This window comes from Rana temporaria, chromosome 11 (genome assembly GCF_905171775.1).
Source record: "Rana temporaria chromosome 11, aRanTem1.1, whole genome shotgun sequence".
Lineage (NCBI taxonomy): Eukaryota > Metazoa > Chordata > Amphibia > Anura > Ranidae > Rana > Rana temporaria.
The window spans coordinates 20,368,186-20,391,200 of NC_053499.1; the positions used below are offsets into that span (position 1 = coordinate 20,368,186).

At 41.3% G+C, this 23,015-nt stretch overlaps 1 protein-coding gene across 5 annotated transcripts in view; it reads left to right on the plus strand.

The window, feature by feature from the left end:
• The window catches only part of SHANK2 (SH3 and multiple ankyrin repeat domains 2), a 530,251-nt gene extending 508,645 nt beyond the window's left edge, over positions 1–21,606 (plus strand). For all 5 annotated transcript variants that reach the window (XM_040328114.1, XM_040328117.1, XM_040328115.1 and 2 more), the window contains one exon: positions 18,393–21,606. In XM_040328114.1, the coding sequence (XP_040184048.1) occupies positions 18,393–18,948 (556 nt within the window). In that variant the 3' untranslated portion in view covers positions 18,949–21,606. The remainder of the gene's footprint in view (positions 1–18,392) is intronic.
• Positions 21,607–23,015: the final 1,409 nt, after the last annotated feature.

The following is a 23,015-nucleotide window of genomic DNA, read 5'->3' on the forward strand; positions in this document are numbered from 1 at the left end:
GCTGTCCTTAGTCCAAGGATGTGCAGAAAGTAGCAAGTAGCCTAGGGGCCAAATCTTCTGCATAAGTTTGATACCATTCAGAGGGGATGCCCTCCAACCCTGGGGTCCTATTTGCGGGGAAGGGGCGTATGGCAGCAAACACCTCCTTTACTGTCAGGGGTCCATCTAATAGGAGTCGCTGGGAATTGCATCCTCTACTGTCAGGGGTTCATCTAATAGGAGTCGCTGGGAATCGCGTCCTCTACTGTCAGGGGTTCATCTCATTCACTGGGAATCGCTAAGGGTGGGGAAAGTCAGAGAGGTGAAAAACCCAGCATAAGTGGCCTCTGATGGAGGTATTGAATCCTCATATAGATGACTATAGAAGGATGGAAAGGTTTGGTTGATAACTAAGGGGTCAGATGTAACCGTCTCTTCAGGCAACTTAATTTTGGGAATTGAACTATCCAAAAAACCTATACGAGCAAGATATGCAAGTGTAGCCAAGCTGACATGTACAATTGTTGCTTACCGGTCAGATCTACCATATGGCTGGGTAGAATAACAGAAATCCAGCATATGGAGAATTTGACCATGGGTATAAGAGAGCAAGAAGAGAAGTACAGACAGGTTTGGACCCCCTATGAGAGATATAGGGAGCAAAATCCGTGAAGGGGGGGGGGGAGAGACGAGCACTAAGGTTTTGTTTTTTTTGTCGTTTATGTTTTGTTGGGGGGGGGGGGTTTATTTGGGAGATAGGAGGAAGGGGTGCTAGGAGTAAGCTGTGCCTAGGAGAGCAGGAAGATGTAATGACATAGCTATTAGATAGGAAGGGGTATTGGGCAGCGGTGGTTAGGGAGAATAATGAATAATAATGTAAAAGGTATATCAAAGTGTAAAATTATGTATTATGATATGTATGGAAGAGCTATTGAGAAAGAAAAATATATAAAATAAAGAATAAAAAAAAAAAAAGATCTACCATATGGAGTTGTAATGTTCCATGTGCCTCTGCCAATATACCACAGGATTACAATGAGGGGTTAGCAGTGTGTCAAGAGTGAGCAGCATCCAAAGAGGCCTCAAGTGCTGCTCGTGTGGCTCGTCCAACAGTCCTATAATGTTTAATATGAGATATATAGAAGCCACGCACCACTGCCTTAAAGGCATCCCACACTGGGCCAGTATCAGCAGAGCCTACATTAGAAGACAAGTAACCAACCATGTCAGAGGGAATTTGATTGTGAATTTCAGGTGTGGATACCCAGAGAGGGCTGAGCCTCCAAACCCGAAAGTTGGGCTTATGGCCTAAAGTCAAATTAACCCTTGCAATGGAGTGATCAGACACTGTTTGGGATAAATAAACAATAGAGTGAACTAAGGGTAGTAGGTTGTGGCCAGTGCATAGTCCAACCTAGAGAGAACACCATAGGATTTAGATTGACATGAGTATATTTTAGCCGAAGGAGATTTCCATCGCCAGATGTCCACATAGCCATACATTGCACACCAATTACAAAACAATTTAGATTCATAGGACCAAGGCTTCAGCCTATCCAATTCAGGTTGTAGCACTGAATTAAAATCCCCCATAATGATCATAGGACACGATGACAAAGATGATAGATGTACGCTTAGATCAGAAAATACTGCAGCTGTGACCGGAGGCAGAACATACACCGTAACCAGTATTAAGGGAGACCCATATAGGACAGCATGCAGTATAATGAACTGTCCCTTGGAATCTGTGATCACCTGCTGACAAGAGAAAGGGAGTCCTTTGTGAACCAAAACCGACATCCCACGGGCATAGTTAGAATACGCAGAGTGGTAGTTGTGGGAAACCCAATGCTTTTTTAAAGCCAGGATTTTTGATCCCAGAAGATGGGTTTCCTGTAGACATAAAATATGTGGATTATGGTGCTTAAGCAATTAAAATATTTTGGCCCTTTTGAATTTAGTCCATGAAAAGATGGTCAGTGTGGATATATATCAAGTTTTATATTCCTAGGGCAGAATAGAGGGCCTGCCAAGGCCGATAGAAGTATCAGCAGCTCCGGTCACATTTGTAGCAGTAAAGGGGAGACATAGACATGCAGACACCCACCCATACAACATGCACACCTCTTCAAAAATATATACAGAAGAATTCAAGCTACCAAACAAATGTAGACACACCCCTGCCCAACTCCTAAACACCAGAGTGGGCATAATCTCTAAACTTGAGTCATGTATGGGGAACATAACCATGTCTTACATTCCAGGAACAGGTAACAAAAATGTCAATAGTTTAACGAATAAGGTATAACCTTTGTACCATTTGGCAGTTCCAGCCAACCAAAAAAAAAAAAGAAAAAGTGGAGGATCGCAGGCTCTCCTCAGAGGGGTAGTGGTCATCCAAAATCCTCATGAAAAAAACAACATATCTGACGTGAAGCAGAAAAGACATCTATAAGACAACTTGCATAGGCTGTCGCATCTCAAGCAGGTGCCTGGGAAGGTTGTGGCAGCGATTCCCACCAGGACTAGGCATTTTCAAGAGATTGAAAGAAGAAAACCCTCCCTTGATGGCTGACATTGAGGCTGGCGGGAAAGAGCATGGAGTATTGTATGGCATGCTCCCAGAGTTTTGCTTGATGTGCTGGTATTTTGCTCTGAGATTTCGCACATCAATAGAGTAATCCAGGAACAGTGACACCACTGCATTGTTAATACGGACACTTCAGACGAGCAGCACATAGAATGGAGTCCAATCCCTGTAGTAAGCGGATCACCATGATGCAGGGAGGATTACCTTCAGGGGGGGGGGGGGGTCTTTCAGGCACTCAATGTGCCCTCTCGATCACAAAGCAGGGAGAAAGCTTATCTCAACCAAATTCCTGCTCAAGCCAGCTTTCCAGGAAGCCTACAGAGTCAGTCACCTCCACTCAGGGAGACAGACCAGCCGCAGGTTGTTTCTATGTAGGCGGTTTTCAAGGTCATCCACCTTATCCTCTAGCCTATTGATCTTCCCGCCACAGGTGTTAACTTTGGGAAGGAAAGGGTTAAGGGTATCCTCTATGTCACTAATGCGCCTCTCAGTTTCAGTGACCCAGCCCCAGATCTTTTGCATGTACTGCCGCATTATAGCCAGATCAATTTTAAGTTGATTTACCTTAATGGTGTCGAGCACATCCATCAGCATGGGTTCTGCCCCTAAATCCGCACCTTCCTCACTCGGGGAAGTTTGAGAGACCAGGGTTAGTGGATCCAGTACACTGGGCAAGGTGGCAGAGAGGCATACGAGACTTATGCAAAAAGATCCGTAGTGGAGTCAGACAAGACACATGGTGCAGTGTTGCATCTGCCATCTTGACCGGAGCGTGTGGTGATGCTCATCTTGGCCGGGGGTTGTTTTCTCTGTCTGTCCATCCACCAGCTGGCTCACAGTTATACAGGAGCCTTCACCAACTATTTAGGGAAGTAAAATGAGGTGTTGTGAGTAAGGGCAACCCAGGATGGAGCAGGATTTGTGAAGCAGAGCCTGGAGCTGCAGAGGGACACGTCCGATCACATGCCACGCTAGAGGCCACACACACACACACCCTGCTGATCAGATCTTTACTGGATTTTCACCATCCAATTGGCAGCAATAGGGGGGTGGGCCATTCTGCCATCTGTAAAAATGACCCAGCGGCTCTATAGCTGCTTGGAACTACTTTTACCAAATTGTCTGCTAAAAATCATTATGTTCCCGGGATCATGGTTGCAATCAACCATGATCCCATTATAATCAACCTTAGGCCATTTATAAACAGCCTAATGCCGCATACACACAGTCGTTTTTTGTGATGAAAAAAAAACGACATTTTTAAAAACGTCATTTAAAATGATCGTGTGTGGGCAAAACGTTGTTTTTTGTCTTCTAAAACATGCTTCAATTTTTTATGTCGTTTTTCAAAATGTCGTTTTTTGTGTCATAAAAAATGACCGTGCGTGGGCTAAAACGACGTTTAAAGCGACGTTTTTAAACCCGTGCATGCTCAGAAGCAAGTTATGAGGCGAGCTTGAATGGAACACAGTGCCGTTTTACGTGTTGTATGTAACCGCGCTTTGCTAGAGCTTTCTGAAAAAACGATGGTGTGTAGGCAACGTCGTTTTTTAAAATGAAGTTTGAAAAACGTTGTTTTTTTCCAAGACAAAAAACGACCGTGTGTACGCGGCATAAGGGTGGGAAATGGTTAAGGATCCAATTAATGTGAAGACGTTTTCTTAATGCAATACATGTTAACTCGCACACAAATGTGCAAATATAGCCTAATTGTATTTTGCTGTGGTTCCTTATCGTTCTGCTGCCCTGGGCACAGGCCCATGAGTGCCTTATAGTAAACATTTTCTGATTCCAACCTTCTCCACTTTTTTATCTGGGATAGTCTCGCTATTTGTGCCATTTTTGCTGAAATGTAATATACATGCAGAATCAAGCAGGCAGAATAACACCCACTTATAAATGCTCTACTGGAGGAGCATGCCTAGAATGTACAGCTATGTCACCAGCTGAAGAGATATAAATAGCCGATGTTCATTCCACCTACCAGCTTTTATGCAGTACATGTTTTGGTATATATATTAAAAGGAATAAAAGAACTTTGGCGGGGTCCTGATAGCCAGTCATTTTGGTCAGTTCAGGTAGCAGGTTACCGACTCACCTAAACCAGGTGGTGTTCCTTGTAAGAACAGGAGAAGCAGCCAAAATGGAGAAAGGGGGGTGGGGAAGGACGTATGGTGTCCTTGCCTTCAAGGAAAGAAAAGGAACAAACAGCGGATTGACCTGATATAATCTTTATTAGAACAAAATTGTTCAAAAATGTGTCATTGATAAGAAAGCATAAACAATAGGAGATTAAAACACACATGCCCATGAGCTTAACCATGTCACCCTCATCCGCCCATGTCATTCACATCAAGTCACTGGAAAATATAATTAATCACAAAAAGCGTATACGCATAGAGCAAGGTGAGCGCTAGGAAACCTTGGTGGCACAGACCAATGCTCAGTATTGTGCTTAAAGTGGAGGTCTGCCTAAAAAAATCTTTAAAGCCAGCAGCTACAAATACTGCAGCTGCTGACTTTTAATAAATGGACACTTACCTGTCCAGGGTGCCCGCGATGTCGTCAGCCGAAGCCGATTAGCCGCTCAGCTCTCAGCTGCCATCCTCGGTGAGGGAATCAGGAAGTGAAATGTTGCGACTTCACTTCCTGATTCCCTACTGCGCATGCGCAAGTCGCACGTCCTAACTGGTCCCCGCTGTCTTCTGGGACCTGTGTGTTTCCTAGAAGACAGCGGGGGGCGTGACCCCATAGGAGTCTATGCCTGGAAATGGGTGCAAATACCTGTATTATACAGGTATCTGCACCCCCCCTCCCCCCTGAAAGGTGCCGAATGTGACACTGGAGGGGGGAAGGGTTCCAAAAAGCGGAGGTTCCATTTTTGTGTGGACTACCGCTTTAAAGTGATTGTAAAGGTTCAAATTTTTTATTTTTTTTTAAATAACAAAGATGTTATACTTACCTCCACTGTGCAGCTCGTTTTGCACAGTGTGGCCCCAAACTGCGTTCTCTGGGGTCCCACGGCAGCTGTCTTGGCTCCTCCGCACCTCAGATAACCCCCTCTGGGAAGCGTTCTCCCAAGGGGGTTACCTTGCAGGCGCACTCCCGAGTCCTATATTCGGTGTCCATAGCCGCCAATTGCAGGACTCAGCCCTGGCGCCCACGTCATTGGATTTGATTGACAGCAGCGGGAGCCAATGGCTGCTATCAATCTATCCAATGAAGAGCCGAGACCATGAAAAGGAAGATTGTGTTCGCAACGCGGGACTTTCAGGGTTCAGGTAAGTAAAAGGGGTTGTAAAGGTTCATGTTTTTTCACCTTAATGCATAGGATGCATTAAGGTGAAAAAACATGAACCTTTACAACCCCTTTAACCATGGACATCCAGAGTATCTGCAATAATCATTACTGAAAAATAAATGAAGCTTTAACAGCAGGGAAGTTTCCTGCGGGTTTGTCAGAAGTAGCGAGAGTAGTTTCAGATAATAGCACTGTCAGTAATAGGGTTGTGGAGGTGAGTTCTGGGAATCCTTGGCAACACAGACCAATGCTCAGTATTGTGCTTAACCGTGGACATCTAGAGTCCCTATATGCCCTTGATGTGTTGCATTAGGTATCCACAGTAACAGTGACTGTGATAATCATTACAGACAAGTAAAGCTTTAACAACAAAAGGGTATCCCTGCGAATTAGCAGTGATGGATAGTCAGAGTGGTATCAGAATATAGCACTGTCCGTCATCAGGTAATAGTGGAATACAGCACGCAGTGTTATTGAGACTTGAGCCTGAAGCCTCGTACACACGACCGAGTTTCTCGGCAAAAACCAGAAAGAAACTTGCTGGGAGATATTTTTTTGCCGAGGAAACCGGTCGTGTGTACATTTTTCGACGAGGAAACTGTCGAAGATCCCATCGTGCCAAAAAGAGAGCATGTCTTCTTTTTCCTCGACGGGAATGGAGAAACTTACCTTGTCGAGTTCCTCGACAGCCTAACAACGAACTCGACGAGGAAAAAGATGTGTTTCGCCTGTCGAGTTCCTCGGTCGTGTGTACGAAGCTTAAGAGGACTAGTGGATCCACAATATGTTTTGGGTAGCCTGACTCCCTTAGACCCCTTTCACACCTAATAGTTTTTTTACAGCGTTTTAGCGTTAAAAATAGCGCTATTAAAACGCTCATAAAACACTGTCCATAAATCTCAATGGACCCTTTCACACAGTCCTGCAAGCAGCATCTTTGGAGCAGCTTTTGGGCGCTGAAAGAAAAACGCTCCAAAAACGCCCCTCTCCATTGAAATGAATTGAAAGTGCTGTAAAAAAACGCCTTGCCCTTTCGCACTGAGGCGTTGCACTGGCGGGGCGTTGAGAAAAGTCCTGCAAGCAGCATCTTTGGAGCAGCTTTTGAGCGCTGAAATAAACGCTCCAAAAACGCCCCTCTCCATTGAAATGATTTGAAAGCGCTGTAAAAACGCCTTACCCTTTCACACTGAGGCACTGCAAAAACGCCCTAAAACGTTAGGGTCTTAGCGGCGCTTTACCAGCCTTTTTTGGGCACTGGCAGTGTTGAAAGCACTTAGGCTTTCACATTGGGATTGCAGATGAGGCTTCAATCGCTCGAATAACACCCGAAAAACGCCCCAGTGTGAAAGGGGCCTAAGAGAATGAACCTCGTTTATGAAAGTGTCCACAGAAAAAATAGTTTGTTAATCATAGCAGTTGTATTCTTCCTTTCAGTCCCTAATACTACACTTAGAAAATAGTAGAAAACCCTGTTATCTCATAGGCAACACAACACTCTCTTTTCAGATACTTAGACAAATGAACACATGAAAAACTTAAAATCAATTAAATCCAGGCAAAAAGCTACAGACACGGATTACATATAATTCTAGTACTTTACAAAACTCTGGTTCAGCCACATCTCTGAGTATGCCGTCCAGTTTTCATCACCAATCCTCAGGAAGGATGTGCTTGAGCTGGAGAGAGTCCAGAGAAGGGCAACAAGACTGATAAAGGGGGCTGGAGGTCCCTCAGTTATGAGGAATCACTACAAACATTAAAGCAATATTAATCCTAAAAGCAAACATTTATTATATTGCAGCTTACCAACTCTTAGATGTGATGGCTGCATTCATTTTCTTTTTTAGGCTATTTTCATCTTGTGATCCACCCATTAAGTATGTTTTTTTGTTTTTTGTGCAGTGATAATTTATCAGTGATCGTTTATCTCTGCTTGCAGGACCTGTCGGTGAATAAGCTGTGTGTAATAAAAGTTCCGTTATCAGCTGAGATAGTTTACTTTAATTTAACCCTTTACTGCTGTGCATTTATTTGCCTGGCTACTCTTAGGATAGCCCTTATCCAAAGAAGGATCAAATCTTGTCCAGTTCAGCGAGCACTGGCCAAGATTTGATCCATCTATGGGCAGGCTGGTTGGATGGATCGACTTGGGTAACACCAGCTTGTCAGAGTTTTTACATGTGATTACTGCCCGCAGCTATAGCTGCGTGCAGTAATCATTGTGTTCTGTTGGCCAGGAAGGCTCCCCTCCAGCAGAACACAATAGCTCCACGGGAGGGATTCCCAGATCAACACTGACTGTGTTGATGGGGGAATTGAGCGATTTTCTTTCCTGCAACCCATGCAAATCTAATCATCTATGGCTTTACTAAGCAATTTATTTCCTTAGAACACAGGTTGAAGGAAAGAAAATCCCTCCTGCTGCACTACTGTATTTTGACACTGTTAGAATACAATGATTACTGCTGCCAGCTATAGTCAGAGGCAGTAATTATGCAACAAAAACCCAACAGGCGGTTGTACATAGATAGATCGACTTCAGCACAGCCAGCTTACCCATAGATGGATCAAAATGTACCCAGTTCAGCAGGAACTGGCAGAATCTTGATCCATTTATGGTTGGCTTTAGAAGTGACCCCTTCCTTTTATCTTTTATTCTTGCCTATAATTCAAGAGAGGCTCATGGAACCCTGAAGTAACGAGGAAGGGGTACAATGATGTAAAGGGGGGGGGGCTCTGGGGACCTGATGTAACTAGGGAAACTCTGGGGACTCTCCTTAATGTGAGCGACAAAGAGCCCTGATTTAAGGGGGAGTCTGGGGACCCTGGTGTAAGTGAGGGTTACTCTGGGGACCCTGACATAGACAGTCCTGACTATGGGGATCCTGATGCAATGTGGGTAATTTTGGGGACCCTGGTGTAAAGGGTGGGAGGCTCTGGGGACCCTGATGTAAGGGGGAATACTCTGATGTAGATGGGGGACTCTGAGGGGCAACACTGATGGGGATATCGATGTAAGGGGGGAATCTGATGTGAACAGGTGGGCTCATCCTAATTCTGTCACTCTATATGTTGTTTTGTATGTTACTTACTCCTGACCCCTGAACTCTATACATTAGATTATACATTATATAGTGCTGACCTGAGTGTTCATTGCCATTCAACAGTTGCTGGTTTTAATGAAGCTCTTTTTTAAGGTAGGTTCACAAAGTGATCACTGTTAGCATGCAGAAAAGCATATGTGATGGAAATGTGTTACTGACCAGATAACCAGGTGAAAACAGAGGGGGGGGGACTACAAAATTAAAACAAATGCAGCCACCACAACACCTAATGATTGTTAAGCTGCAATATATTTCATTTTTGGTTTTGGATTCAATACCGCTTTAAAAAATGGTTTTGTACACGACAGTCCTGATCCTCCTCTTCCGAGATCCCCCCACCAGCGCTCCTGGCTCCTTCTCACTGCCGAGTACCCCCATAAGCAAGCCACTTGCTCAGCGGGTACTCAGGCTTTGGCCCACTCCCTCGTCATTGGATTTGATTGACAGCAGCAGGAGCCAATGGCTTCTGCTGGTATCAATCTGCCTTGTGAGGAGGGAGAGAGCGTAGAAAGGCGCTCCGTATCTCTTACATGTATGGCGGCAAGGCGGCTCTGCTGCTCCTAAACACGTACTATACTAGATACGGGATCCGGCACTTCTGGGTAGGGGGCACGTCCCGCCACAAAGTAGGGAATAATATCCATGACTTCCCTTAGTAAAAGCATAAAAACACTGGTTAGGCACACATTTTGACCCGTAATATCGCAGTCTGTCTATAAATCGCTGATCGCTACATTACTAGTAAAAAATAAATCAACATAAGACATAAGAACCCCCGGATACATAGGAAACAACTAATGAGCACTAAGCAGCAGGGAGGACTGGGAGTCCCAGATATAAGGAAATATTATTACGCAACACATCTGAACAGGCTAATAGACTGGAATAGGCATTCAGATACGAAGCTATGGGTACAAATCGAACAGGCGCAATTCAAAACACCTCTAGAAAGAGCACCGTGGTGGTTTGCCTCACTCCCTAAAGAAATGAATAAAAATCCAATAGTGGGTAACACGGTGAGGATCTGTGCAGCAGCACTACCTATGATGGGCATCGAGCCCAGGACCTCCCCACTATACCCAGTGATAGGTAACCCCCTCTTCCCATCGGGATACGAAGACGGAGCATTCCGGCAGTTGAGAAAAAGAGAGTGTATACAAGTAGCAAGGTATATCCACATGGGAAGATGGGTAACCATAGCGGAACTGATGGAAATAGGAAATGTATTCCGTTTGAAATTCTGGAATGCACTTCAGATAGTTCACTTCCTGAACACTTTGCCAAATCCAGAGAGCTTTGAGAGACCACTCATGAAATTCGAGAAAATATGTAACGAACAAGGAACATTACTACATAGTCTTTCATTAAGCTATGAGTTATTAGTACGATCAGGAGGTTGCCCTCTGAGGTGCGTTCAGGAATGGGAAAGGGAATTGGAGAAGTCCTTCAGTTCGGAACAGCGACAATGCATATACAGGCGAACACACGAAACATCAATATGTGTGAGAATACAAGAGACAAACTATAAGATCTTCACAAGATGGTATAGGACACCAGAAAAGTTAAGCAAAATGTTTGCAGAGGTATCAGATAAATGCTGGAGGTGCCAGAGAAGCAAAGGAACGATGCTACATATATTCTGGGAGTGCCCAATGCTAAGGAGTTTTTGGGCAGAGATTAAAAGTGCTTTACAGTTTTGCTCAGATTATGAGATTCCGGAAGATCCGGAATTCTATCTTCTGCATTTAAACCAAATACCAGAAAAAGCCTATAGGGAAATGATTATATGCCATCTATTAGATGCCGCTAAGGCCTGTATAACGAAGAGGTGGAAGTCACCAGTTCCACCAACAGCGGAGATGTGGATATGTAAAGTTAGGGAAATAAGCAAATTAGAAGAGTTAGTCCTGACAACACAATATAAAAGGGAAAAATATTTAAGAACTTGGACTCCCTGGAAGTCCTATATGGACCACAGGGGGGAAGGTTAATGGGGATAAGGCTGAATGGTATAGAAGGAGCCCGGGAACTTGGATTGGGTATATGTGGGATTTAATGAGAAACCACAGAAATATGGAGAAGGGTCGGAGGAGAGGGAAGTAGGGTGGGTTGTTGTGTTTTTTTTTTTTTTTTTTTTCCCTTTCTTCTTTCTCTCTCAGGGATGCTCGGGAAGGGGAGAGATATGTAAGAAGGAGATATATGTTTGATACTGACAACAAGGTTAAAGGGGATGTATAATAATAAGACGGACTGTGACTGTTGTTTTGTAATAATGTTCTGTTATGTATTTTTTTTTTTTTTTTTTAATATATATGTGTTGTACTGATTTGTTTTAAAATAAAAAAGAATTATAATCTAAAAAAAAAAAAAAAAAAAAAAAAAATAAATCAATAAATAAAAATTCCAGTATATACACCATAGTTTGTAGACGCTATAACATTTGTGCAAACCAATCCATTTACGCTTATTGGGATTTTTTTTACCAAAAATATGTAGCAGAATACATATTGGCCTAAATTTATGAAGAAATTTTTCTTGGTCTTCCTTCCACTGTTCCTGATGACTGCCATTTCTTAATTACATTCCCAACAGAGGATATTGACATCTGAAAACGCTTTGCTATCTTCTTATAGCCTTCTCCAGCTTTGTGAGCGTCAACTATTTTCAGTTTCAGTTTTCTAGACAACTGCTTAGAAGAACCCATGGTGCTGATTGTTGGGGCAAGGTCAGATGAGTCTGGGCATTTAAAACCTTTGAGATTGACATCACCTGGTCTTCCCAGACGATGATTGAGAACAATCCATGACACTGGCAGGTCTCAGCTTTGCAAAGGGGGCAGTGCATGCTATAAATTCTGCAGGGTGCCCAAATTTTTGCAGACGCCATTTTTTTGTTTTCTGTCATTTTGAAAGTGTAAATGATGGAAATAAAATCTAACCTTTTTTTGACATATTATAAGAATGTCTAATCTGTAATTTGATGCCTTTTGGAGATTTTTCCATCTTTCCTTGGCTTCGTTATGCACATTAATACAATTTTTTACCTAGGGTGCCCAAACTTTCGATCCCCACTGTATATTAAATTTAAAGATATATACATGTGCATATCCAAATATAAACTGACACTGTTAAATTTGGTCTGGCTAGGCATTATCGACCCCTGGTCATTAAGGATTTTCTGCCCATGCCTCCAATTCTCTCTCTCTCTCTCTCTCCCCGATTGGTGACAGAGTCAATTTAAGTACTGACACGTGCAGATCTAGCACAGGAAAGTGTGGAAGAGTAGAAAGTAAACTTTATAACCAGTGGATATGATGTCACCTGCAGGCTGACTATCGCTGCCGCTAGCCCTCACATAAAGCAAGATTTCTTAGCAGGGGTTTTTCAAGTTGAGAAAGTTTTGAAATGTAAATTCGCAAATCGCCTTAAAAAATCCAGCTGAATGAAAAGCTTCAAAAAGCGCATTTGTACTGCGGTCTTCTCCAGGGATGCGGTTCTCTACACTTCCCACAACTGAGATTTTACACTTCAAATAATTTATATTAAACTTTGTGCAACCTTTCCTTTGCCAGAGGAGACAGTGATACCTTGGGTGTTTGTCATCCCCATGGCGGTATGAATATGTTTCATTTATTATGTTAAAAACAAATTACATGTGCTGTCATTTAGAAATGAGTGCCCAGATGCAAAAAGATCCTATACAATGATGTTTGATATCATTTTTTTTATTCCAGTGTTTTCAGTACTGTACCATAAATTTAATAAAAATTAAAAAAAATATATAAAATAGTAAAGTATTAGTGCAGACTTCGCTATTTACTACTTTAGCTGTGTCACCTCCCTTCATAGTGGAGCATTAATCAGCAGCTATGTGGTCCAGATTCGTGACCGCTTTGTAACCCCCTGAACTCTGCACTCTGTATGTAATGCAATTCTGATATTTAATGCCCCTTTAAGATCCTTCTACTGTTTGTGAAATCTGAACGGGTCGTGGTTGAGTTCCTGCACCTATTTTCTGAGAAAAAAAGCTCTGCATTTGATATATTAATTGAGAATATATGGGTATTACATTGGTAATTAATTTTTAGCACGGTGTATTTTCTCTATCCATGACCCGATATTGGCATCTCTGATAATCATACCATGTATGTGTTTAAGGCTTAAGAGAAAACATGCATGTAAATCCTGTATAATAAGTGTTTTTGATTTTCGAACATATTTAAAAATCCTCCAGTGATAATTCCCTTTCCTCCACAGTAAAGGAAACCATGCCTCCGTGCAGCATGATCAGTGTCACATTTGGGTACTGGTTGTGCTGAGAGTTTTTCTCACTCTTCTTCCTTGTTAAAGGTGGATTCTAGTAGTCATGGGCAGCACACTTGCTTTTCAAACACCGTTATATATACTGTACATACATACACAAAAAGACAGTGGTTTGGGTTGTTGTTTTTACCTCCTCTGATGCTTGCAGCCCTCAGTGTCAGTTGTAGGTTCTTTCTGTTTCAATATTTTTATTAAGGCATTTTCAATCTCCACACAACAAAACGGAACAAATAAAATCGTATAAGGAAGCCATATTATCAAAAGCAGTATAAAACATACACAGAACGTATCCTCGACTGTAATATATATGGTGGTAGTCTACGTATACAATGTAGAATTCTCAGTAGATTTCACCATTCGGCATACACAGTAGTATGCCAATCAATCAGAAGTCAGTTAACAAAACACATGTCAAGGCCAACGAAATTCAAGGCAGTAATTGAACAATCAAATGCGTGGAAAGGCAGAACAGTATTATCATCGATAAAAATGAATAAATTAAAACGAATTACAGGGGCCCAACACCATTCCCAATATATAGAATATCAGGTTAGGTATTGGGACCGCGTGTCAAAGATACAGGTATTCCAAACCTATTACTATAAGTTAAGCAAGGAAAATAAATGTAGTAAAATCAAAAGAAGAAGAAAAAAAAAAAAAAAACATAAATGGTATGAGGGGGAAAGTATCTCCGTGCCAGCCAATGAAACATCCAATATCTAGATCAGAAGAGACCTAGGATCATATGACAAATAGTTGATCCATGGATCCCAGACAGCTTTGAAGAAATCTAGTTTGTCATGAAGGATAGCAGTCATATGTTCGTTGAGCATGATCCAGGAGAGTTTGTTTTTAAGGTGGTCGAATGGAAGCATGGCCGACCTCCACGATTTTGCTATAACCATTCTAGCTGAAATAAATATAAATCTTATAAGGCATTTTTGAGGTCTAGAGGCGTTTTTCACATCACACCCCAGCAGCGATTGTTTCGGAGATTTAATTAAATTAATTTGAGTAAGAGTATGTATAAAATTATAAACTCTGATCCAATAGCGCCTCACCCTGGGGCATTTCCACCATATGTGGTACATTGTTCCCTCAAGTCCACATCCACGGAAGCAAAGAGGAGAAGCATCAGGTACAAAGGAAGCTTTCTAAACATAAAAAGCCTCATAGTCGAGCTTTCATGTACTCCTCCAGGAAGCTGTCTGAAGAAGCAAACTTCTGAAATCAGAATCGTATTTCTAACAGATACTTTTATAAAGCATAAACACAAATGTATGCTTCAGGCCTTTGTGTTTAGGCTTATGGAAGAGGATGGGATAAAAACGGTTATAGAATTGGATCTTTTGGGAATTAAAGAATAAACTTGATTAACTGGTTTAGGGCAATCCATATTATACTCCAATTTTCTCGGCTCCACCTTTCACACATCAGAACAAAAGAAGAGTGTAACTGTGCGGTGGAGAATTACTGCCAAATTGTAGTTTTCCGTGCTTCTATTGTAAAAGCAGTCTATGTTTAATGTAGTTCTGTTGGTACAGACAGTGTTTCCCATTAAACATACTGCTGGTGGGTGGTACAGCACACGGTATGTCATGGCATCTAAAAGGACTATATGGAGCCCAACACTTAAAGAGGTACTGAACTCTTGAAGCTGTGCCCAAAAAAACAGGAAGGCAGAAGCCAATAACTAGTATCCAGCATTGCCTGTGCTCTCCTTGATCTTTGATTTACCATGTCTTATTCTTCACATGTGGAGGTGGCCATTTTGGTAGAGGAAGGGTTTTTGATTCGTCAAAGCCTCCAGTATTGAGAACCTTCAGCAAGACAGTAGTGAGCTCACTGTATCTTACTTCAAACTCTCTGAAGCTACATGGTAAAGGTTAGAAATGCCTTAGCTCTAACACTGCAGATGTACAGCTATGAGGTTGTCACCCTGGCTCATCCATCTACATGCATGCTCCATCCCTGGCTTATCCATCCACATCCATGGCTCAATGTCCTCCACCCCTCTCTGCCAATCCCTCCACTGGCTTCCACTCACCCAACTAATAAAATTCACAGTACTAACAATAATTTACAAAGCCATCCATAACTCTGCCCCCAGCTACATCACTAACCTAGCCCCAAAATACCAACCAAGCCGCTCTCCTGATGATTAAGCACAAGATGTTTGTGTGAAACGCGTCTACGTGACCTTGTGTTGGTGTCCTTGGTGTTATCACTTTGAACAATAAAAGGCAATCAGAATTCCTGGATGTGCAGCCATTTATTTTCTTACAAGTCGCACTCTTTGGTCATCCCAAGACCTCCTGTTCTCTAAATTTCTTGTACCTCCTCCCATGCTCGCCTCCCAGATTTCTCCAGAGCTTCTCCCGTCCTTTGGAAATCCCTACCTCAATCTATCCATCTTTAGACGATCCCTGAAAAACCTTCTCTTTAAAGTGGTTGTATACACTTTTGTAACATGTTTACCTACAGGTAAGCCTATAATGAAGCTTACCTGTAGGTCAAATGAATATCTCCTAAACCTACACGGCGCATGCACAGCGAAGGTCCGGCGTATCAGGCCGAACCTTGGCAGAACTCAGGACTGTGCGGGAGTGACGTCCGTTGTAAGTGGCTGGAGCCACGAACCCAGGAGAAACGCAGAGGATAAAATGTCAGCTCCCTCTGCGTTGCCTGGGATGTGATGCAGGAACCTCGTTCTAAGGTAAGCATTTCATAATGAGCTAGTATGCGGTGCATACTAGCCCATTATGCCTTTGCCTTACAGAGTTTTTTTATTTTTTTATTTGCAGGTATACAACCAGTTTAAAGAAGCCTACCCTGCTAACTAATACACTGTTTTACTTCCTCCATCAGCTCATCCCCTCAGCTTTTACCTTTTATATCAAATGACAATCCCTTTTAGATTGTAAGCTCTATTGAGCAGGGCCCTCTGATTCCTCTTGTACCAAATTGTAATGTATCTGTAATGCGCTATATAAATCCTGTATAATAATAGTAATGGCTCATCCATGCCACATCAGTGCTCTTCCGTGGCAAATCCATGACACAAGTGATCATCTGTGCCACATCAGTGATCATTCGTGCCACATCAGTAATCATCCCTGTCACATCAGTGATAATCAGTGCTCATCCGTGCCACATTAGTGCTCACCCATGCCACATCAGTGCTTATCTGTGCCACATTCATGCCACATCAGTTCTCATCAGTGCCACATCCATGTCACTAATTTGCCTCACAAAAGTGTAATAGGTAGCCAAATTAGATTTGAAATGTGTGTCCTAGAACACCTGACGGTGCTCCCTACATGTTGGGCCTCTCTGTATGTGGCCAGGCTGTGTAAAAGTCTCACACAGGTGGCATCACCATACTCAGGAGGAGTAGCAGAATGTATTTTGGGGTGTAATTTTTGCTATGTACATGCTGCGTGTTAGAAATATCTTAAAACATGGACAACTTTATGTAAAAAAAAAAATATGTGTTTTCATTTTCTCTACACATTTTCCAAAAACTTATGGCAAAAAAATTACATGGTCAAAAGACTCATTATGCCTCATTGGGATGTTTACTTTCCAAAATGGGGTAATTTTTGGGGCGATTCCATTGTCCTGGTGCTCCAGGGCCTTTAAAATTGTAAGAGGTAGTCAAGAAATTATATGGGCAATTTATGTCCCTAGAACGCCTGGAGGTGCTCCTTGCATGTTGGTCCTCTGTATGTGGCCAGGCTGTGTAAAAGTCTCACATGTGGTATTACCATACTCCGGAGGAGTAACAGAATGTATTATGGGGTGTAATTTGTGGTATGCATATGCTGTGTGAGAAATAACTTGTTATTATGACAATTTTTGTGAAAAAGAAAAACAAATCTTCATTTTGCAAAGAATTATGGGAAAGAATTACAACTTCAAAAAACTAACCATGCCTGTTATTAAATACCCTAGACTGTCTACTCTCTAAAATGTGTAATTTGGGGGGTATGTGTATTGTCCTGGTTTGTTAGGGTCTCAATAAATGAGCTAGGCCGTCAGTATATCAGGTGTGATCAATTTTCAATGATTGGAAGCACAGCTTTCACAAAGACCAAATAATATACACTGATTTGGGGTATTTTTACGAATTTGTTAGATTTTATAACAGAAATTAAGACAAATTAATTTTTTTTACTAAAGTATCTGTCTTTTTTTTTTTTAATTTATAGTGCAAAAAAAAAAAAAACAGGAATTAAATACCACCAAAGAAAGCTCTATTTGTGTGAAAAAAAGGACAACAATTTCATATGGGTACCGTGTTGTATGAGTAATTTTCATTTAAAATGTGAGAGAGCTGAAAATTGGTCTAGTTAGGAAGCAGGTTTAAGTGGCCAGTGGGCAAGTGGTTAAAAAAACAAATCAGAACGTCTTCCTAAAATTTAGGACATTATGTAGTCTGCTACATACAGGTCTTGCTGTTCTTTTGCTGTAGACCAAATTCTGACCTGTTTCTGACCTATGTTGTACATCCTTTAAGCTGGATCATTTGCCTTTTATTACTGCACTTAGGTGCCCCCCCCATTTTCTTGTCTATATTATTATAGGGACACACTCTCGGGATGGCTGCCACCACTAGCAATTTATGATTTATGGACTAAGCTGCTGGATTTCTCTAGATTATAAGATGTTAAGAGAATTTTTGGGGGGCATACAGCCTCTGTGCGCCAGAACTTTCTTGATTGACATCCAAAATCATTGACTGAAAGCCTGAAACTTGCTACCAAAATCGTGCTGTGTCCAATTACAGCACAGGACGTCAGGGGGCGCACACGTGCACCCCAAACCCGGAAACAAGCTGGCAACATGCATGTACATTGCCATGCCTGCACCTGCCTCCCACTCGCAGTATATTTACTGTAAACGCTCGGCAGCAGGTTTAAACAAAAAATATTGTTTCGCCAGGCAGTGGCTTTGCTGTTTTAACCCAGATAAAAAAAAATGGCAGATAAAAAAAAGAAGTAAAATTGTATTTTGTAATTTTATTTTTTTTACTTAAAAATCTTAAAAGTGACCAGTCACCTCAATTGTAACGGTGTTCTCTTCTTTCTCCACAGGGGCTCAGATGCATTGAGTACAGTCTCAGGTAACAGAAATACCACAGTCACTTTTACTGTCCGTCCTGGAGCAAACCAGCCAATCATGCTACAGAACAGGACACCTGAATACGACAGCAGGATAGTTGGTATGAGGCGAGCGCCCAGCCCTGTGGTATCTCCGGCTGAGATTATGAGAGATATCAAGCCTGGTCCACTGTCCGCTCCACCCGCCTCCATGTCTGATGTCTTTATTCTACCAACTCCACCCCCCACTGGGGACCTCTTTGGGATGAGTATGGGGAGAAGCAGGTCCCCCTCCCCTTCAATTTTACAACAGCCAATCTCCAATAAGCCTTTTTCAGCAAAGCCTGTCCATATGTGGACTAAACAAGATGTCGCCGACTGGTTGGAAAGTCTACACCTGGGAGAGCACAAGGAGATGTTTATGGACAATGAAATAGATGGAACCCACCTACCAAGCCTTCAGAAAGAAGACTTGATAGATCTGGGAGTCACAAGAGTAGGACACAGAATGAACATAGAACGAGCATTAAAACAGCTTTTGGACAGATAGAAGTACCTTGCCTTGCTTCTTCAGATTTTCTTTTCCTGACAGTTTCTTATAGGGGTCCTTAAATTACTTAAGGAAAACACAAATTTAGAAAAAAAATCTTTACTGCAAGTTTAAATAGCTGTACAGATAATTTATAAGCACAATATTTTAAGGAGATAAGTGGCTGGTCTACTGGGCAGCCTTTGTGCCACTATAGTTGTAGAAAGAAAATGGAAAACAAAAAAAAAAAAACACTTTTGTGATTTAATATAATACTATTTCTGTGGAATAATTATTTGGAAAAAAAAAACTTAGTTCAGCCTTTTTAAAAAAAATAAATAGAAAAATAAATCAGCCTCATTTGAATGCACATGAACCAGCTGAGCTGTGTTGTATTTTCTATCTTTCTAGAACTTCTTCAAAGAAGAATAGAGCTTTTCTCTTCAGCAGTGGGTAACGGATAATGCAGTGGGTACTGCAAATGTAGAAAATGTCACTGACACCCCCTTATGGAAACAAAGTCATTTGTCCCTGTACAGAGTCAGAGGGACCTGCTGTTTTTGGCCTGGTTGACCGTGGCCCTCCTCTGAGACTGGACGGGGGGGGGGGGGGGTCTTGATCTTACATGTTCTTCTTTTGCAGGTACTAATTTGTATCCAGGTTCATATTTATCATTGTAATAATAAAAAAACAAAGAGAAAAAAAAAACAAGCAAAAAGGTGTTTTATTTGAAAGTATTTCTGGTTGTGTTTCCATAATCAGCTGGGTGAGACTGTATTAAATCCACTAACATTCTTTAATATTTTTCCACAATCCATTATCTTATAGTGGAAAGCTCACCTTATTACAAAGTGTACACAATGGTTTTTTAGCCATCATTGTCTTCCACTTGGTGATAAATTTCAGAATTAAAACTGTAAAGCAGAAAGGCCATGTTACTTTTCTTTTTCTATTGAATGCATATGGTATTACCTCTTGATATGTGCCAGGAAACTGTTGCAATCTGCTTGTGACGCGGTCATCGCTGGTGAACGAGACAGTTGCGAACTAGAATCATTTGTGTGAATGTGGATCCTTCAACAGTGAAAGTCACGCCTAACATAAGCAAACAAAAGCTTCAGATAGCCACAGCTTGAAGGCCCGCCACTTTTTCTTGCATTAAGGCTTGCAAGACCACTTCCAATCACCTCTGTGGTAATTGGGTGCCACCATACATACACAACACCTCATGTGTATGACACGTGTCTATCACAGGGGTAAATGCGGGCCACTTTGCGCACTTCAACGCCTACTGGTTGTGGAGCACTATACCGCATCTGATTTGTTTATTTTCCTATGAGGCCTACATTGAAGTGATATTCACTGTACTGAATGACTAGGACTAGCAACTCTATGGCTGCCCCCATTGTGCCTGAGTGACCAGTGCACTTATACAGTGAGGGGCCTTGCTCCCTGAATGGTTTTGTATTTTCTTTTTTTCTTTTGCTTGAGTAGACTTATTTTCAGGCACCTGACTAAAAATATGTATTTACTAGAAATAAGATGAATGGTTAAAGAGCTAACTAAATAGTATATTTTTACACAGTATCTTATTGAAAGGGTGTATAGGGTGGAAGTATGTCCATATTTGCTATTAAAAAAAAAAATGCCATAAAAAAAAAAAACTTAGTAGAAGAACCTATGTGCTGCCGGTTCTGTAGAGTTTCATCCGTAAGTAACAAGGATGGAGGATGGCCCTGATCAAACAGGAACCAATAGCAAGGAAAGTGTCAAAGATCAATAACCTGCATCTGGTTCTAGACTGTACAGTGGTACAGACATGGTAGCGTTGCGTTTCATTGCTACTTGGGGATTTTAGGCTTAGAACTTTTTTTTTGTTACATAGTGTAATTTAAGAGAGTCTTTTTCTTGACATATCTAGTTTATGTAATTTTCTGTGTATACAAACACCAAAATTTTACAAAAAAAAAAAACGAATCTTGTAAATTGTGTAAAACTTGCACAGCTGCCAGTGCTGGGGAATTCTGCAATTCTCCTTTTATTATATAATTATACAAATGACTACATGTGACTGTTTATTAACTATATCACAGAGTTCTTTTTTTCTTTTCTTTTTTTTTTCTATATATAATTCTGTGATACCTTGTTTAATTAAATTCTGTTCCTTGAAACCTTCATAATTTTAATTCGGATAAAACCATGTCAGAGCCAAAACTCACCACCTGAGTCCCACCCTGCACCACCAACAATTATTATTATTATTTTATTTTTATTTTTAAGTGAGTCTGTTCTTCTCTCTAGTTTTGTGTTACAGCCTGTGTTCACGTTGTTAATGTTGCTGTATTTTTGTGCTTTTAATTCCAATGATAAAGAACAAATTAAAGGAGAAAAAAAAAATCAAGCTACTGTAATTGCACTTTTCCAAATCCTCAAAACTACTGTATGGCAACCAAATTACTGTAAGACAAAATAAATATAATATTGCACTAAGATTGTGGCTCTGATTGCAGACTTAAAAACAAAATGTTCTGTACGGAATCAATAAAAATGATGTTGCCAATTCCTGAATTGAGGCTTTTAAATTGTATTGAAGAAGCACTGTAAGTGCAGCCTTGACAAATGCATATTATTCTACTCAGAGATGTACCAGTCATTAAAGGAGATTTACAAATAAGGAAACATTCTCTTCATTTTTTTTTTCAGCTTGAACTGTATTTGTGTTACTATTTCTACATTCACACAAAGGAGCAAAGTTTGCCACTTGAAATGGAGGGAAAACGGGTCATAACTAAACTCTCTTGTGTTCTGACACCATTGCAAACCGGGACCCCACAGCATCTTGCCATTTATTAAAGGGGTTGTAAAGGTAAAAAAAAAAAATCCTAAATAGCTTCCTTTACCTTAGTGCAGTCCTCCTTCACTTACCTCATCCTTCCATTTTGCTTTTAAATGTCCTTATTTCTTCTGAGAAATCCTCACTTCCTGTTCTTCTGTCTGTAACTCCACACAGTAATGCAAGGCTTTCTCCCTGGTGTGGAGTGTCATGCTCGCCCCCTCCCTTGGACTACCGGAGAGTCAGGACGCTCTACGTTGCAGATAGAGAAAGGAGCCATGTGTTAGTGGGCGCCCTGACTCTCCTGTAGTCCATGGGAGGGGGCAAGTACGACACTCCACACCAGGGAGAAAGCCTTGCATTACTGTGTGGAGTTACAGACAGAAGAACAGGAAGTGAGGATTTCTCAGAAGAAATAAGGACATTTAAAAGCAAAATGGAAGGATGAGGTAAATGAAGGAGGACTGCACTAAGGTAAAGGAAGTTATTTAGGGGAAACAAAATTGTACCTTTACAACCCCTTTAACCACTTCAGCCCCGGACCATATTGCTGGTCGATGACCGGGCCACTTTTTGCGAATTCGGCACTGCGTCGCTTTAACTGACAACTGCGCGGTCGTGCGACGTGGCTCCCAAACAAAATTGCCATCCTTTTTTTCCCACAAATAGAGCTTTCTTTTGGTGGTATTTGATCACCTCTGCAGTTTTTATTTTTTGCGCTATAAACAAAAATAGAGCGACAATATTTTTTATATATTTTTTACTTTTTGCTGTAATAAATATCCCCAAAAATATATAAAAAAAAGTTTTTTTTCCTCACTTTAGGCCGATACGTTTTCTTCTACATATTTTTCATAAAAAAATATCGCAATAAGCGTTTATTGATTGGTTTGCGCAAAAGTTATAGCGTCTACAAAATAGGGCATAGTTTTATGGCATTTTTAACAGGTACGTTTTTATTTATCAAAATACACGGCAATAAAAACACAGTACATTTTATGGCATTTTTAATTAATATATATTTTTTTTTTTACTAGTAATGGCGCCGATCAGTTATTTTTATCGGTACTGCGACCTTATGGCGGACACTTTTGACACATTTTTGGGACCATTGGCATTTTTATAGCGATCAGTGCTATGAAATTGCATTGATTACTATAAAAATGCCACTGGCAGGGAAGGGGTTAACACTAGGGGGCGAGGAAGGGGTTAATTATGTTCCCTGTGTGTGTTGTAAGTAAAGGGGGGGGGGTGG